The sequence below is a fragment of the Phacochoerus africanus genome, chromosome 13 (assembly GCF_016906955.1).
Source record: "Phacochoerus africanus isolate WHEZ1 chromosome 13, ROS_Pafr_v1, whole genome shotgun sequence".
In the NCBI taxonomy this organism is placed as follows: Eukaryota; Metazoa; Chordata; class Mammalia; order Artiodactyla; family Suidae; genus Phacochoerus; species Phacochoerus africanus.
Genome location: NC_062556.1, coordinates 49,241,773 through 49,260,344, shown reverse-complemented (window position 1 = coordinate 49,260,344; position 18,572 = coordinate 49,241,773). Strand labels below are relative to the sequence as shown.

Here is an 18,572-nt window from a genome sequence, read left to right as displayed (position 1 = left end):
TTGACTAGTTTTATCTGTGTTGCATACTAATAGTTGTATATATATATTTTTTTCCTTCTGATATGAACATGTTTATCAAAATACACTCTAGACCAAGAGTCAACAAACGATGGTCCACAGACCAAATCTGAGTCAAATTCCCTTTTTGTATGTTCTGTGAGTAAAGAATGGTTTTAACATTTTTAAAAGTAATAAATAAATAGGAAAAAATGTTTTGTGTCATATGAAAATTATATGGAATTCAAGTTTTGGTATCTAGAAATTCAAATTTCAGTATCTAGAAGTTTAAATCACGTTATGATATAATCATGCTCAACTGTTCTTGTGTCATCTATGGCTGCTTTCATACAGAGATTTTGTGGCCCACAAAGCATACAAAAGTTATTATCTGGGCCTTTACAGAGGAAAATTTGCCTATTCCTGCCTTAGACTATAGATTTGGGAATTTTTCATTTCTCATTTCTAAGGGAAACTACAAGATTGAAACTCTCTTATTCCATAAGTTCTTTGAATTTTGACCTATTTAAATCCTAGTATTTTAGTTAGAAGGAACCTCAGAGATAAACTCCTTTATCTCTATTTTGCAAATGAAAAAACAGATTTAGAGTAAGAGAAGTTTTAAGTTAAATTATGGCTAGTTTTTGTTTTCTGAGAAAACAGACTCAGTAATAAGCTGAAATAGAAACTAATCATCTGTGTCACAGAACAACTTGCCAAATTCATTTATTCTTATATTGCGGAAGTATTTGGTTTCCCTAAACAGTGGTAACTATTAAGATAATTTCTTCTTTGGAATTTTTAAAGTAAATATTTTTAAAATAAATATTTAAAGCATGTTAATAACATTTCCCTTTTATTACCACCCAGAATTCTTCGAAATCTCATGGTATGAGGTTCTTTTTGTGAGAAGACTAAAAAAATCTTAACAGGACCAATTCCAAACATTCATCATTAAGCTCCTATTGATTTAAGATTTAAAATTCTAAAGTATAAAAAATTCCATGGTGAAATGTTAATGTATAAGACTCCTAGAGTTTTTCTTTTATCTGTCCATCCTCAGATACCATGAAAAGTTTATTTAAGCTTAGTTCTGAAAGGTAGTCATGTAATGGGATGCTACATTCCTAACACTCCTAACACCTAGCATTTTTATTTTGCAATGTTAAATACAGATTTTGTATATATAATTTTTACCTTTTTACTAGCTCTTTTGGACATCCATCTACTTCTAGTACAAGCCAAATCAACAAGAAAACACAGTAAAATCAATTTGTGTGGATTGGGGGAAGCTGGGTTCTTCAGCTGATCGATATTCAGATTTGGTGGGTCCAGATTCATTAAAATTGTTATAACTGGGAGTTCCCATTGTGGCTCAGTGGGTTACAAACCTCACTAGTATCCATGAGGATGTGGATTTGATCCCTGGCCTCGCTCAGTGGGTTATGATCCAGCGTTGGTGTGAGCTGTGGTGTGAGATGCAGTTTGGATCCCACATTACTGTGGCCATGGCTGACAACTTCAGCTCCAGTTCGACCCCTAGCCTGGGAACTTCCGTATGCTCCAGGTGCAGCCCTAAAAAGCAAAAAAAAAAAAAAAAAAGTTATAGCTAATTAAATCCCAAATGCATAACAAGAGAAATATTTTAGGATACATATAAAGTCTCTTGAACTTTAAGGAAGTTCTTTAAACAAAACAGCCAACAGTATTGGTGTATACTTTTGAAAATTTAAGTTCATGATAAGTAGACTTTAGGAAATTCATCTTAAGTTGGATTTATATATTCTTTTGCTCTGAAGATTTGTTTTGAACGAACCTTGATGCTTTCTAAATTGTGTAGAAGGGGCTACCTTGTTTCAGCAGTTACGTATTCCTTTTGCTCAAATAACTGATTTCATTTAAGTAAACTTTAGGACACCCTCAACCACACATGAAAAATACTCATTGCTTTTCATCAACTTTGTTCATTTGATATTTCTTGAACCTCCATGATGTTTCACACACAGGTGCAGGTGCTGAAAGGGAAAATGTTGGAATAGATATTCTTTGCTCATAGTTGAACAGACTGTGTGAACAGGTATATCTGTTCATGAGTAGCATTTGATGCTACTAGTTGTTCTTTCTCTTTCCTCTGGTAGCACACTCTTGGGGATGTCCCGCCCACAAACATGATTTCCATGATCTCCTTTGCACCAAAATCCGAGTTAAATAATCCCATGGATATTTCCTTAATGGATATTTCTGGCTAGATCTCCTTCAAATGTATTGGTGTGTCTATGGGTCCATCCTAGGCCCTCCGCTTATTTTACTCTCTAAGTAAGGCTGGTAGCTCTAGCTCTGAACTTCCTTTTCTCTTCCTATCCTCTCTCCATCCTCCCACTTTCTTTTTATGCACATCTAGAGTATATTGTTTCACAGAAATAAAGTTTGTAAGAAATATTCACATGTCTACTTTGGAAGTATCTATTTTTAATAGCTTTGTATGTTCTAAAATATGAACTTCCCTAATTCTTTTTTCCACCTTTTTTTTTTTATACTTTTAGGAATAAGAAAATTTTAAATAAGAAGAAGTTGAAAAGAAAACAGAAGAGCAAATCAAAAGTGAAGACAAGAAGCAAGGTAAAACTGTTAGTAATTTATAGGGAATAAGGGCTTTTTCATTCAATAATTTGAATAAAAATGCCAGGATTAAAAAGATAAGAGGTTAAAACTACTATTTATAAAGTAAATAAGCTACAAGGATGTATAGTACAAAACAGTGAATATAGCCAGTATTTTATAATAACTATAAATGGAATATAACCTTTAAAAATTATGGATCTCTATGTTGTACACCTGAAATTAAATAATATTATACATCAGCTATACTGCAATAAAAAAGTAAATATGAGTATAATTAGGAAATCATTTTCTTTCTATGTGCTGAAGGAATTTTTGAAAGCCCATTATTATTTGGGTTATACTGTTTAGTTTCATCTTTTTGGCATTTTTTTGATCATTAACTTGGAAATTATTATCTGGACAATGAAAAGTATTTATTTATTCTTGTTATCTTTGATCAGTCCTTTGGGTGAAGATATCTATTTCTCTTGTACTTTTTTTTCACTCTGACAGCATGTACTGCAAACTGAGTAAAACTGGCTTGGGATTTGGGACTTGAATTTGGGTTTGTCATATCCTTATGCATATGTTATGATTAGGGAGTATCTTGGTGTGCCTACATTGTTCTGAGCTTTTTTTTTTTTTTTTTTGGTCTTTTTGCTATTTCTTGGTCCGCTCCCGCGGCATATGGAGATTCCCAGGCCAGGGGTCCAATTGGAGCCGCAGCCACCGGCCTACACCAGGGCCACAGCAACGCGGGATCCGAGCCGCATCTGCAACCTACACCACAGCTCACGGCAACGCCGGATCGTCAACCCACCGAGCAAGGGCAGGGATCGAACCCGCAACCTCATGGTTCCTAGTCGGATTCGTTAACCACTGCGCCACGACGGGAACTCCTGTTCTGAGCTTTTTTTGACTGTTGGTGGCTGTGCAAAAGAAAAGGTAGTATGGACTATTTGAATTAGGTGGTACCTTAAAGATCAAGGATCGATTTTTCTACTGAAGTCTGATATCTTCTCTATAGGATCCAGCTAGCTTTTTCATTAACATTTTTAAGGACCAGATCCCACTTTCTGTAAAAGGATCTCTTTTCTCTCAGACAGGAGGAAGAGAGGAGTCATAACTGATATCTGAAGAGCTCCACTTTTGATTATAGAAACAATCACTTAGCTTGAGTTGTGTATTTTATTTAAGTTACAGAGATAGTTATCTTCTGCCCTTTTGGTCTCGTTCATTACTGAGAGATATCCACTTTTTTTTTTTTGTCTTTTTAGGGCTTTACCTGCAGTATATGCAGGTTCCCAGGCTAGGGGTTGAATCGGAGCCGTAGCTGCTGACCTACGCCATAGCCACAGCAACGCGGGATCCATCCGAGACACATCTGCAACGTACACCACCACTCATGGCAATGCCGAATCCTTAACCCATTGAGTGGGATGAGGGTTTGAACCTGTTTCCTCATGGATCCAGTCGGATTCATTTCAATTCATTCAATAGGAACTCTGAGATATTCACTTTAAAGTAAATAAAAAATAAAGAATAGGGGATGGAATTTATCAGCTGGATCCAGGGATTATGATAATGTTAGTAGATATTTATCTTCTTGCTTCTCTTTTCCTCTGAATGTGGGTTTATTGCCTGAGGAATCAGGCTGCTGGCAGCTCCAACTTTATTTTTTTTTAGCAAAAGGCAGTCTCCTCTACAAGTTGTGACAGAAAATCTTGGATAGGGTTTTTGATTGACCTGCATAATTGACTTTGACCTTGAAGATGGGGTACTTGATTGGTTAGACCAAATTCTGTTCATAACCTTGTAATGGACAGTAGGTGAACATGCTGATGAGCAGGCTGTGTGTAATGGGAGAGGGATGGTTGCCCTAAGGAAAATATTGTGAGGTGACAGATAAGTAATGTGCGTTCACTATATCCCGTCTTACTGCTTCTGTTTGGGAGACTGACTGAGAGGGAAGTGGAGACCATTCTTACTAAATATATGAAAACTTTTTAACAAATGCATAGTCATTCAGATTTCCAACTTCTATCCCACTTTTTGGTGCTGTATGCATAGTTAGAGTATGGGAATATTGAAAATCTTTTAAAGCCCTTTTTCAGGTTTCATTTTTTGATTTCCCTAAAAGTGGTGGCATGTGATATCCAGAAAGAGATGGGAAGTCAAGGTATTTCTTCCCTTTCAATTCTGTTTCTAACTAGCCTTGTGCCCTTTATAATTCTTATGTCTTCTGTTGGCCTTCAGGTTTTATATCTGCTTTATAGGAACAATTTGTGATGAGAGTGATATTAAAAAACTTCTTCATTTACTCCTGAGACATGATTTGCCTGCTGACTTGCACGCCTTGTGCTAGGTATTTGGGATGGAAAGATGAGTAAGAGTATTTCCTGCTCTTAATGAGTGTTTAAAATGGTGGTGTTGGTCTCCTTGCCCTCCATATCTGTTTTTGGACTGTTTTTCTTCCACCCTTTTTTTATTTTTGTTTGTTTATTTTTTTTAGGGCCCCACCTGCAGCATATGGTAGCTCCCAGGCTGGAGGTCTAATCAGAGCTGCAGCTGCTGGCCTACACCACAGCCACAGCAACACCAGATCTGAGCCACATCTGTAGCCTATGCTGCAGTTTGCTACAATGCTGGATCCTTAACCCATTGAGCAAGGCCAGGGATTGAACCTTCATCCTCATGGATAATAGTTGAGTTTTTAGCCTGCTGAGCCACAACGGGAACTCCTGCCTCTTTTTATACAAGTTACTTAAGGAGTTCCTGTATGGCTCAGTTGGTTAAAGGATCTGGTGTTGTTACTGTCGTGGCTCACTTTGCTCCTGTGGCGTGGGTTTGATCCCTGGTCCACGAACTTCTGCATGCCATAGGTATGCTCCCTACCCCCCAAAAAATGCTATTTAGCTATACTACTCCTTCTTTATTGCTGTCATTAACAAAAATCAGAGCGTCAGTAAGGCTATATTCTTTTGGAAGCTCTAGGAGAGAATTCATTTCCTTGCTTTTTCCAGCTTCTAGAGCTGCCTGCATTCCTTGGGTGCTCTTTCTTCCATCTGCAAAGCCAGTAATCACTGGCTGAGTCTTCTCATGCTGCATCACCCTGACACTTTCCTGTTGTTATATCTCCTTCTGACTGTCTTGCCACCATCTCTCAAATAAGGACTCTTGAGACTACATTGGACCTCCCTGGACAATCTGGAATAATACCCCCATTTCAAAACCCTTAACTTAATCACATCTGCTGGGTCCCTTTTGCCATGTAAGGTGACATATTCATGGGTTCTGGAGATTAGGGGGAAGTTATTTTTGAAGACTGTTATTCTGCCTACAAATCTTCCGTGCTCTTGTGTACATTTGTTGGATTTATCTGACAAAACTCAATCCTATACAGATCTAGCTATCTTGCTCTCTGTCCCTGCTGGTGAGTACCCTCTGCTGCTGAAGGGAGTTAGATAAGAGTTAATTGATACCAGTACGCTTTCATGATCATGGTATCAAACAGACCTTGCATAGCCAGACTGTCTTCTTATTTTTTCTAGTCAAGCAATTCTTTCATTTTTCCTGTGATTATTTCAGACCTTTGCTACTCTCTTCCAACATCTGATAAATTCTGCTCTCCAGCAAATGGCTTCACTTTCTTATAGCAGAAGCCAAATCCCTTACATAGCAGACTTCCTCAGCATCTTGTTACCAAATGTGTCTGTCTTGGGTCAGAGTCCTTAATAGTAGAACCCCAGAGAGGGAAAGGGATATAAAGTGTACTCTGCAGTGAGTTTTAAAAGATACAATGGATACTCAGAAATTTTCCATCATCCCCAAGGGTTTCCTTAACCCTATGCTGCATTCCATCCCTCCCGACAGCCCTGGCCCTATGTAACCACGGGTGTACTTTCTGTCATTATAGATTAGCTTTCATTTTTTTAAATTTAATATAAATATGACCATATAGGACATAGCCTTTTTATCTGGCTTCTTTCCCTCAGCATAATGATTTTGAGTTGTGTTGAGGTAGTTGTATCTATTAGTGGTCTTTCTTCCTTATTTATTCATCCATTCACCTGTTGAAAGACATTTGGGTATTGTTCCCAGTTTCTGGCCATTGCAAGTAAAACCACTATGAATATTTGTGTACAAGTCTTTGTGTGGATATCAAGTTTTTGTTTTTTAGGAAGTATAAATACCTAGGAGTGGAATGATTAGGTGATTTTTTTTTTTTTCGGTGACTTGCCAGAAGAACTTATGAGTTTTATGAAACTCAAAAATAGTTTATACTAGTGGCTAAGATTTATTACAGCAAAAGGCACAGTTTAAGCAATGGGGAAAAAATGTATATATATACATGGTTTAGAAAGTTGTAGCATAAGCCTCCTGTTCCTTCCTTGTGTGAGCACATGGGACAGGGGTTCTCTCTGGCAGTGAACAGCAGGAACATGTGCGGAATGTTTCTGTCCAGGGAAGCCCATTTGGTCTTAGGATCTGAGACTTTTATGGGGATCTGGTCGCATAGACATATCCTGATAGGCAACCAGCCACAGCTTGTGAAACTCAGGTGCACATTGTCAAGTCTTAATGTTTGTGCAAAGCAATTGGACATACCAGTGGGTATGGTCCTTTGCTACTGTAGTATGTTACAAAATCATCAGTACTACAAAGAAAACTTTTAGAATCATAGATGAAAATGGTTTTAAAGCAGTTAAAAATATTTCCTAGAGAATAATTATGCTTAAAGTTTATATGCCAGGAAAAAAAAATATTCCTGAAAAGATACCACTATTTTTTACTCTCTGATTGTTATAGAAAGTTTGAGTTATTCTAATAAGTATATAGGGCTATCTTGCTGGTATTTTAGCTTGCATTTCTTTAACAAATAATGATGTGAAAATCGTCATCACGTGATGTGCCTTTCTCCATTCATGCCTTTTTATTGTGAAATGTCTGTTCAACCCTTGCCTCCCCTTTTTATACTTCTTACTGAATTGTCCCAGTACTTCATATATTCTAGATAGAAGTCCTTTGTCAGATATCTGTTTTGCAGATAATTCCTCCTATTTTGAGGTTTGATTTTTTTTTTGTTTTTGTAGAGTGCATTATAAGAGCAAAAGTTTTTAAGTTTTATAAATTTAACTAATATTTTTTTATATGATTCAGCATTTTGTTTCCTGTTTACCCCACAGTCACATAGATTTTTTTTTCTATTTTTTTGTCTAGAGATTTTATAGTTTTAGCTGTTAGATATAGGTCTGTGATCCATTTCAAGTTAATTTTTATGTATGGTGTGAGATAAGTGTTGATGTTATTTTTTCACACATTGACATTCAAATGATCTAGCATCATTTCTTGAAAAGACATCTTTATCCATTGAATTATCTTGGCATCTTTGTGAAAAATCAGATGATTACATTTGTCTGGTCCTATTTCCAGAATTTATTTTGTTTAATTGATCTGTATGTTTATCTTTATACCAATACCATACTGTCCTCATTATAGTAGCTTTCAAATAGGTCGCATATTTTTTAACTGGTCTTTAAAAACAAATTGCTTTTGTTACTTTAGGTCCTTTACATTTATATATAAATTTTAAAATCAGCTTGTCAGTTTCCATTTTTAAAAAGCCTCTGGAATTTTTATTGGCATTACATTGAATCTATAGGTTTAAGGGAAAATTGCCATTTTAATGATATGGAGTCTTTTTATCAATGAACGTGATTTCTCTCATCATTTAAGTCTTCTCTAATTTCTCTCAGCAACGTTTTGCTTTTCAGTGCACAGAGCTTGCACATAATTTTATTAAATTTAATAGTACCTATTTTTGATGTTATTGTAAATGCTATTATGTAAAAAGACTTTTTAAAAATTTTGAGATGATTATAATATGAATGCAGTTGTAGGAAATAATATAGAGAGATTCTATGTCCCTTCTACCTGTATTCTCTTGTTGGTAATGTATTACATAAATGTAGTAAATACCACAACAAGGAAATTGACCTTGATACAACCTACAGATCTTGAGATTTCACCAGTTTTACATGCACTCATTTGTGTATATGTGCATTTATTATTATGCAATTTTATCACTTGTGTGGGTCTTTGTGACCATTACTATAGTCAAGACGTAGAACAGTTCTATCACAGGGATCCTTCGTGCTACTTTTATATAACCACAGACATCTCCAAACCTTACCCTCTTCCTGCATCTGACAACTACAAATCTGTTCTCCATCTCTATAATTTGTCATTTCAAGAATGTTATATAAAATGGAATCATGTGGCATGAACCTTTTGCGATTGACTTTTTTTCCCACTCAGCATAATTCATTGAGATTCATCCAAGTTGTTGGGTACATCAATAGTTTGTACCTTTTTTTTTTTTTTTGCTGAGTGGGCATTCCATGGATGGATATACCACAGTTTGTTTAACCCTTCATTCATTAAAGGACATGTGAGTTGTTTCCAGTTTGGGTAATTTTGAATAAAGTTACTGTGAACTTCATGTGCTGGTGTTTGTATCAACATAGGTTTTTGTTTCTCTGGTATAAAAGCCTAAGAGTACATCTAATGGATTCTACTATAGGCACTTGTTTAATTTTCTAAGAAAAAGCTGTACTTTTTTCTAGTGTCTTTGTCATTTTACATTGCCGTCAACAATGTATGAGAGATCCAACAATGTATGAGCATTTGGTGATGATACTATTTTTTATTCTAGCTATTCTGATAGGTGTGTATTGTATCTCATTTTAATTTGCATTTCCCTAATGGCTCATGATATTGAACTTTATTTCATGTACTTATTTGTCTTTTGTATATCTTCTTTTTTTTCCTTTTGTTTATATGGCCCCACCTGCAGCATATAGAAGTTGCCGGGCCAGGGGTCAAATCAGAGCTGCAGCTGCAGCCTATATTACCGCCATGGCAATGCTGGATCTGAGCTGTATCTTTGACCTATGTAGGAGCTTGCAGCAGTGCTGGATTCTTACCCCACTGAGTGAGACCAGGGATTGAACCTGCATCTTTACAGAGACAGTGTCAGGTCCTTAACCCACTGAGCCACAACAGGACTCCAGCCTTTTGTATATCTTCTTCGGTGACATGTTCATGTCTTTTGCCCATTTTCTAATTTGGTTGCTTGCTTTATTTTTTATTCTTGAGTTTTGAGAATGCTTTGTGTGTGCTGGATGCTGGTCATTTGTCAGATATGTGATTTGCCCCCAGTCTGTTTCTACTGCTATTATTTTTTAAATTATACATTTTAATTGTTTACTCCTAGTATGATTGATAGATATATTATTCATTTTTATATATCTATTTGGTATCCTGTGACTGCTAAATCCACACATTAATACTAGTGACTTTTTTTGCAGACTTAAGATTCTTTATATGCCTTCTGCAAATAAAGACATTTGATTTCTAGAGGATAATTCTTCCTTTCTAACCATACCTTTTATTTCTTTTTCTTGGCTTATTGCACTGTATAGCATATCGAGTACAATGTTTAATCTTAATTGCTGAGAGCAGATATCTTTGCCTTGTTTGCAATCTTAGGGTGAAGGCATTCAGTCTTATACTATGTTAGCTGTGGGTATTTCATAGATACCCTTTATCAAGTTTTGGAATTATCTTCCATTTCTAATTTACTTAGACTTTTAATCATAAATGGTTATTTGATTTTTGCCAGATGCTTTTTCCATGTTTATTTATAGTGTCTTTTTTTTTTTTTCCCCATGTTATTTTTGTTGGTATGGCTTTTGGGTTGATTTTCCAGCATAGTACATCCTTGTTTTTGGGTTGATCATGATTTGTTATCTTTTTAAGTGTCTGTCATTGGAGTTGAATTGCTAATATTTGATTATTTTCAATATCTCTGGAAGACATATTTACATGTTGTATGTCTGTTAACTTTAGTACATTTTTTATTTAACAAGGAGTACTCCATACTCAAAGTGTCATTTTATTTATCTTGGATACTGCTAGACATACTCCATTTGTTGGAATTTGCATTTGTAGAATATCTTAAGCTGTTTCTGTGTATTTATAATGTAAATGTTGATCTAAAAAATGAGATCGGAGTCTGATGAATAAAATGCTGGGCCGAAACAAATTGAGTATTTAATTTTAACAATTAAATTACCAAGCCTGTGATTATTAGTTCTTATCAAAACAGATAGCTAAGAGAGAGTTTTCAGAAAGCAGATGCCTATAATCTCTAGTTTTCTTAGCATTACCATTTAGAATGAAAATAGAATTGATTAAAATTAATGGTTTGCGGGGGGGGGGGTTGGCCCTAATTTCTGTTTACATACTTATATGTACTTTTGAAAGAAATCAAAAAGAAATCAAAATTCAGCATTTATAGTAGGTTACTGAGACTCTGCAATACAGCTGGTGTACCTTAGAAAAGCGCCAAATGGATATCCTTTGAATCTCCAGCAGTTAGGCTTTGTTGGCTCTTTTCCTTTTGTGACTTGAAAGAATGTTTCAGATAAGTTCTTTGCTGGCCCCTTTCCAGCCCTTGTCAGGTTAGTTATTTCTGTGTTACTGAGAAAGCAATGAAGTATAGTAAAGAAATATGTTATAAGTTGAGTCAATAGACTTGGATTGTTTTTGCTCTGTCAGTTATGTGATTTCTGCAAATCATCCAACCTGTCTAATGTTTAAATTTTTGTTACTTAAACTGAGAATGGATGACGATGGAAAGGAATATGAAATTGAATTATTATATCCTGTGTTTCAGTCTGAAAACTTGGAGAATACAGTAATCATACCAGATATCAAACTACATAGCAATCCTTCTGCGTTTAATATTTATTGCAATGTACGCCATTGCGTTCTGGAATGGCAGAAAAAAGAAACATCATTGGCAGCTGCATCTAAGAACGCTGTGCAGAGTGGAGAATCAGATAGTGATGAGGAGGAGGAATCCAAAGAGCCACCAATCAAGCTCCCAAAGGTAAGTCACTAAGTTCCACTTACATGCATAACCTGCAGGTGTTTATGCATTGATGCATATATTTGCATTGCTAAAATACTTGCTTTTTAATAAAATTTTGCACTGAAAATAACAGGCCGATGGGTAAAAAATAGATTTGGGGCAGACCAGGAAAACTTTCTGCAGCTTTATAACCGGAGTGCTAACAAAGTCAGTAATTGGTACTTCATTGGGGAGTACTTGGAAAATCTGTCTAGGAGCTCAGTGGCTTGGAGTCTATTACAGGGGCTATTAAAAATGGATAAGAGCAGTAGAGGGGAAAGGTGGCTTGTAGGCACTGAGCCTTTGCAGATGGTGGTAGAGCTCTGAGCCAGTGGGCTGCTATTAAGGTGGGCATGCGAGGAAGTGCAAACTACCACAAGCCAAGAGCCAGGAAAAGTAGGGGCATGCAGTCCCTCCCTCCAGGTTGGGAGCCCTGGGTCCAGGTGTAACATTTTTATTTTTCTTGAAATAGAACTAGAAAAGCTCCTGGCTGTGCAGCCACTGAGCCAAGAACTGTTGCCTTTTCTGCCTAAGGTTATAATTGTACTCTTGCTATCCTGGCTCCCTTTGCCTAGGAAAAAAATTATATATGAGCCAGTAAAACTTCTGTGTTGTTCTCATATCACTCCCTTATTTACCAGGAACATATAAACTAATTGGTGTTATAGAAACATGTATCATAGAACAAACAGTTCTTAAGGTACTCTGTTCTGTTTAAGCATTGGGATATTTCATGACTAATTTTTTTATGTATAATTATTTCGACAAAGTAGATGTAGTTAGTATTTCTAACAAATAGATGAAAACACGTATTTTAAAATGATATCTTTATCATAAGTTATTTATGCATATTTTTTCTAAATAGAGACATTTTCAAATGATTTCCTTTATCATAATGATTCATATTTATTGTCTTTGTTTTATATATTGTCTTTTTACTAAACGGATACCTTAAAACTCTGCCTCAAAAACTTCTTTAAGAATATTTAAATATTTTTTGCTACTTGGAAATGGCAGCCAGATGGAGGCTCTGTTCCTAATCTCATTTCTTTGGCACATTTCATGGCAGCTCTTCCTAAGTTCACCACCTCCTTAATTACTACTGTCAGGTTCTTCTCACCTTATTCTCAGCAGCTGTTGACTTGCTTCCTATTTCATAGGGTAATAGAGGCTTTGTAAACTTCCTTATACCTCGACCACTGTCAAATGTCCTTATTCTCTTGGGATCCTTCTCCCCTTGGTCCTTTTCTCTCCAGTGTCCTTAACTGCACCTCCTTTAACTTTTTTCTTCAACTTAAACAGGTCCATCTTTTCCATGTAAGTTTCTTCAGGTAAAGAGCATGGTCTCTAATTCTGATTTCTTGTGCTCAGTTAGGGGAGGTTGAGGGAAAAAAATACATTGTAGAGTTAAGATATGAGGCTGCAGGACTCTAGAGTACTTTCGATGCAAGGATTTCATTCTCTCTGTGGGTGAGCCTCTCTGTACTGTTGTAACCACTCAGCTTAGGTTCAACATTTCAACATTAGGAAGGAAAGTAAAGGCTCAGAGACACCTTCACACAGGTATACAGATTTTGAATAATAAACTGTAGTTAATTTGAAAGATACTACACAGTCAAGAAAAACTGTTTTAAAACAGGCTCTTTGAAAACATCAGGACAAAAAATAAAATTTGGGGCATTTAAGAAAAATTTTTTTAGCATGATTAACAGAATCAAAAGATGCAGAGTGAAAAGGGGATCTTTCAAAGAAAAGTAAAAGAAAATCAAATAGCTCAAGAGATTAATACTGAGTTTTCCATCAGATACTGACCTGCCAGGAAATGGCATAGTGATGAACATGGATAGTGGAGCCAAACTGCCTGGATTCAAACACTCGCCATGAAAAATACTCATTGTGTGATGCTGGGGAAGTTATGTAACCTCTCTGTGCCTCGGTTTTGTCATCTACGACGTGGTGATAATATCTACCTCATAGGATAGTAGTAAAGATTCAGAGAATTAATAAATGTGCACGTGCTCAGAAATGAAAGCTCTAGTTATATGTATCAGGCGCAAATAAGAAAGTGTGTAGGTGCAAATGAATTTCTTAGTTTTCAGGGAACTTTTCAGTTTATTAAGAAATACTTTATATCCAAGGAAATGAAACTTCTGGACAGTGAGATCAGAGAGGAAGAAGCGACTGGACGCCTTGGGACGCCTTTATGCCGAGGCAGTTAGATTCCTGGGGGTGGGGTCGGGGCAGGGCTGGGAGTGAAACCTTCAGGTCTTTGGCAGTGTTTGAAGGACACAAAGGAAGATATGAGGCCTTTAGTGTTTGAGGTGATGGGCGTATGAGGGCAGGTAAGAAATGTCGACTTTTTCTTTTCCTTTGGACCATTTCTGCACCTCTGCTCTAGATGCTCTTCCTGTCACTTCCTTTCTTTTCTTTGTTATTCCTCTCTTGCTCCTCCCGAATGTATGGCTGTCACTTTGCTTTTTCTTGCTGGAGGTTTTTTCTCTCTTGCTCCTTTTTTCTCTCACATAATTAAGACATTTTTTGTTTGTTGAAGTGTCATTTTGGTAGAGTTTTTTCCCTATTTAACAGCCACACTTAATAATTTATTTTACTATTTATAAAGGCGGTACATATTCATTGTAGGTAATTTGGAAACTGCAGAATATTTCTGTAAAGAGGAAATGAAAATTACAGACATCATTTCTAAAATCCTATTAACCAAAAAATACCCACTATAAGCATTTTTACATACACACATTAAAAATAATGTATTTCTGCCCAAACAAACCCAAACTGTATATGCAATACTGTATTTTTTTCTTATGCCCTTCCTTCCTGATACTGAGGGAACAGGATGTGTATAGTATGTTCTAAGTAACTGTGAGATAGGCTTCAAAGCACAGAATGCAATTTCAAAGTTCCTACACAGAGTAAAATGCTCTCAGCCAAACCTCAGAAAAAAGGTTTAATTCCTAATGTTTTGTTCCTCTGCTTAATAATTCAAAGCTAAATATGATTGGGAAATTTTCAGATGATTTTTATTTTATTTGTATATTGAATACATATTACTATTCTGGAAATGAATTATTTTCCCCCTTATTAAAAAAAAAGCTACACTGAACAAAGGTACAGATGATAAATGAGAATTCACAGTGGTTAATGTAGACAGATGAGTAACTCCTTGTCCTGCTCATTATGACTAATGTTTCATTGGTATTTTTCACTAAGAGCATCTAATGCTCTGGTCCTAGGCAGCCCACTTGGGTTTCCCGTTACCGTACATTTGTTATTACACCTTAAACTTATTAGAGAGACAACTCAGGACTCTCTTCAATAAGTAGCCTTATGGTTTTTGGCGAGGTTCAATATTTTATTCCTATAGGAATCTGCTTATATGAAGAAACCCTGGCCAAAAAATATTGTCATCTGTGAAGAATCTTCTTTGAATTATGGAAAGTTGTGCTTGGTAGTGGTAAAGTAAGCAATCTTAAAGACTGATAGGGTAGAGTAGTCTCCTGCTGGCCCGAGAATAGAGTCCCCACCTTTTGTACTTAGGAGATTTTTCCCATAAGGACATAGGCAGCTGGAAATCTTGGACAGCATATTTTTATTTTCTGGTCTATTCCAGGAAAATAAACTGTATGAAATGGAAAGTTTTCATTTCCATTTAAAAGAAACTCTGTACAAGCACTTCTCTAATCTTAGCTAAGATCAGGTGTCCTAGGATTTTAGTTAACTACTCCAAAGACAGCACCACTAGTTATTTTGACTTCTCAGTCCTATCTCTGTTCTTGAGAAGTCTTGCTGATGATGATCAGAACTACAACTGGTTTGCCTTGTAGCTGATTTAACCTTTGTCTGGACAACACATTTATGAGTGCAGTGCTTTTTCAGTGCACAACAGCGAGAGTAGATTGATATTTGTTGTCAGCCTATCATGTGCATGCACTGGATTAGTCATGAGCGATATTAAGCTAGGTAAGATGTACTCCATGTCCACAAGGAGATCTCAGTTTAGTTGAGAAAATGGAAACAAAAATAGTTTCACTATAACATGATAAATTCTGTAACAGTGATCTGGAGTGAATAAGCGTAAGACTCATTTACCCTGTTAGATTATAAACTCTTAGAGGACAGGGTCTAGTGTAATATATCTGATATCTCCTATAGCAAGTTGCACAAAATACGTTCTTAAGTATTTATGTGATATATGAATTAATGTAAAACCTCAGCAGAGAGAATATCTTACAGTGTTATGTCCAATAGAATAAATGCTTTGATGGATTTCTGTTAATTAAACTTGTTTTAACTTTTTCTGTTACTTCTCTAAATAATTTAACACTTTCTGCAAAGGTCTTATACATCTGCTTCTAAAATGCTGGCATTGATTGAGAAGTGAAATTTCATTGTCTATTGATCTTTCAGGCCTATGAAAGTATCTCCTTACACCATTTTATCACATTTACTCTCTCAATCTTTAGTTACAGATTTATCTGTCTTTTGCTAGATACTAGGTTGTATTTTTCTTGGTCCTGGTAAGGAATGATAAGATAATGCAAGTGAAAATGTCATGATTTTTTTAGCTAGGCAGTTTTTCATTCTTTTGCGATAAAACCTGCAAGAATAAGAGACACCATCTCTAAACAATAATATGGTGATTGTACCATCATAGGAAAGGCTAAGATGAAAAGTTTCTTTTTTTCTTGGTCATAAGTAATGATTAACATAACTTAATGAAACAGTGTTGATTTTAACTTGAGTACAGCCAAATGAACTTTGTAAATTCATACAGTTTATTTTTTCTGATGAATGCAATCTTGTTCTTGGGTCATTGTTAAGCAGTTTTCACAGTGTTTTATTATGGCTTCTTATACTAAAACTCTGTTTTAAACAATGCCTCTATTTTTTAACCTTCTATGTAACCAGATGGTTTCCTAAATCTTGCAGTTAAACACACTGGGTTTTATTCTTTTTTATGTCATGATTTTTGTTTTTGCCTTTTAAATATTGTAATGTTAATCATGTGCTGTGAAAGTAAGCTGCACTGATCATGCTGTCTGGAAAGTGTTATTAGCTCACATGCTGTAAAGTGTAATTTTTTTTTTTCATCTAAAATAGATCATTGAGGTTGGACTTTGTGAAGTTTTCGAATTGATCAAGGAGACGCGGTTTTCTCATCCATCCCTGTGCCTGAGGAGTCTCCATGCCCTGCTTAATGTGCTTCAGGGTCAGCAGCCAGAAGGCCTCCAGTCAGAGCCGCCCGAGGTCCTCGGTAAGAGCTTTGGCCCATAGAATGAAGCCTTTAAATGTAGAGAGCTTTTCTGGAGAAGTACATATGGCAGCTTATGGTACTGAAACAGCAAGGATATAAGATCATAAGTTATTTTGCTGTGTTCCCCAGGAGTTATGATTGAATAGTTAGAGTTCATGCGTAGACATTTCCTGATTGTTGTGATGGTGGGGGAAAGCAAAACATAAATCTTTGGAACCCAGAAATAATCCCCAAGCTTTATAGTCACTGTGAACTTAAATTTTTTGTACTGAACCTTTGGCCAAACTAGCTGCAATGACTTTCTCTAACTTTACATATTACTTTGGAGGGTTAAAAAAAGCAGGAAAAAAAGAAGCAAATGCCACCAACCCCAAACAACAAAATTAGTTTCCAAACAGCGAGGACATTTCTTTTGTATTCGGGCTAAATAAAAATCTAGTTTTCTTAAAGATAAAGCTTCCTCATTAGTGCAGCTTCCATTAAGTAAAAATGTTTGCTTTTCGCAAAGTGTGTTTGAATTTTATAAATGCCTGCCTTTCCTGCCAGTGACCTAGGCTCAGCACATAGTCCTGTAGGCAGGTGGGGGACTCTTAGGGAATAGAAATGGAGATAGAAGCTTAATTTTGAAGGCTGATTGCTTTTCTCTTTTGCTGATCATGGGCCTGCAAAGAGTCTAGAGTTTTCTAAATCTTAAGCATTAGCTCGCTTCAGCCTTGTGGAGTTTCTGAGTCAGTAGATTTGGAGTGGGACCTGAGAATTTTGCATTTGGAGTAAGTTTCTGGGTGATGGCAGGGCTCTTGGTCCAGGGATCCCTTTTCTCAGCTTGGCTCTTTGAATTGTGTTAGACCCACATGGGAGAAGTTAACTACTTGAATTTAATTACATGTAAGATTGTTTTGTTTTTGTTTTTTTTTTGGTCACATATCATGACTAGTTTTTGTGTTCGATTTTTTTGTTATTGTTGTTACTATTGTTTTGTTTTTGTTGGTGAGGGAAGTGGTGGCCTGAAAATAAACTGAGGATTTTTGAAAAAAAACAACACCCTTAACCTGCCACGTTATTCAGTGCTACTACAAAATAAAAATTGTTGTAGGTTAAGAAGCAGGCACTTTGGAGTTCCCATCGTGGCGCAGTGGTTAACGAACCCGACTAGGAACCACGAGGTTGCGGGTGCGGTCCCTGCCCTTGCTCAGTGGGTTAACGATCCGGCGTTGCCGTTGAGCTGTGGTGTAGGTCGCAGACGTGGCTTGGATCCCGCATTGCTGTGGCTCTGGCATAGGCTGGCAGCTACAGCTCCGATTGGACCCCTAGCCTGGGAACCTCCATATGCCATAGGTGTGGCCCTAAAAAAGACCAAAAGAAAAAAAGAAGCAGGCACTTTGTTGCTTACAGTTACTGTAGCACCAGTGATCATGGTACCGTTTGGATCCACTACTTGGCTTCACAGCATATTATTGGAGGTTTAATTAAATTAATTAATTTTAAGACTATTTTGCTAGTCACCATCAGCCCTGGTTTGTTAATTAGCAGTTCATTGAATACTTAAGGTACCCACCAAAACTAATACATCCTGTGTCTTACTTTGAACAACATGCTAATCATTGCTCTCCTCCTAGGTCTTGTGCCATTCTGTTGTCTTCTCAGTTGTGTACATTCTTTTATATCCAGTTTATACATTAATACTCCCTTTCCTTTATTCTTTTCAAAATAGATCTTGTTCTCACTACT

General features: G+C 36.3%; 1 protein-coding gene across 9 annotated transcripts in view; it reads left to right on the top strand.

The window, feature by feature from the left end:
- MYCBP2 (MYC binding protein 2) overlaps window positions 1–18,572 on the top strand; it is a 263,517-nt gene that overhangs the window by 25,092 nt on the left and 219,853 nt on the right. For 8 of the 9 annotated variants that reach the window (XM_047755874.1, XM_047755873.1, XM_047755872.1 and 5 more), the window contains exons 2-4: window positions 2,541–2,616; window positions 11,339–11,554; window positions 16,691–16,844. In XM_047755874.1, coding sequence (XP_047611830.1) covers window positions 2,541–2,616; window positions 11,339–11,554; window positions 16,691–16,844 — 446 coding nt within the window. Of the gene's footprint in view, window positions 1–2,540; window positions 2,617–11,338; window positions 11,555–16,690; window positions 16,845–18,572 lie in introns of those variants that run through there. The other variant, XM_047755877.1, reaches the window with a different exon arrangement.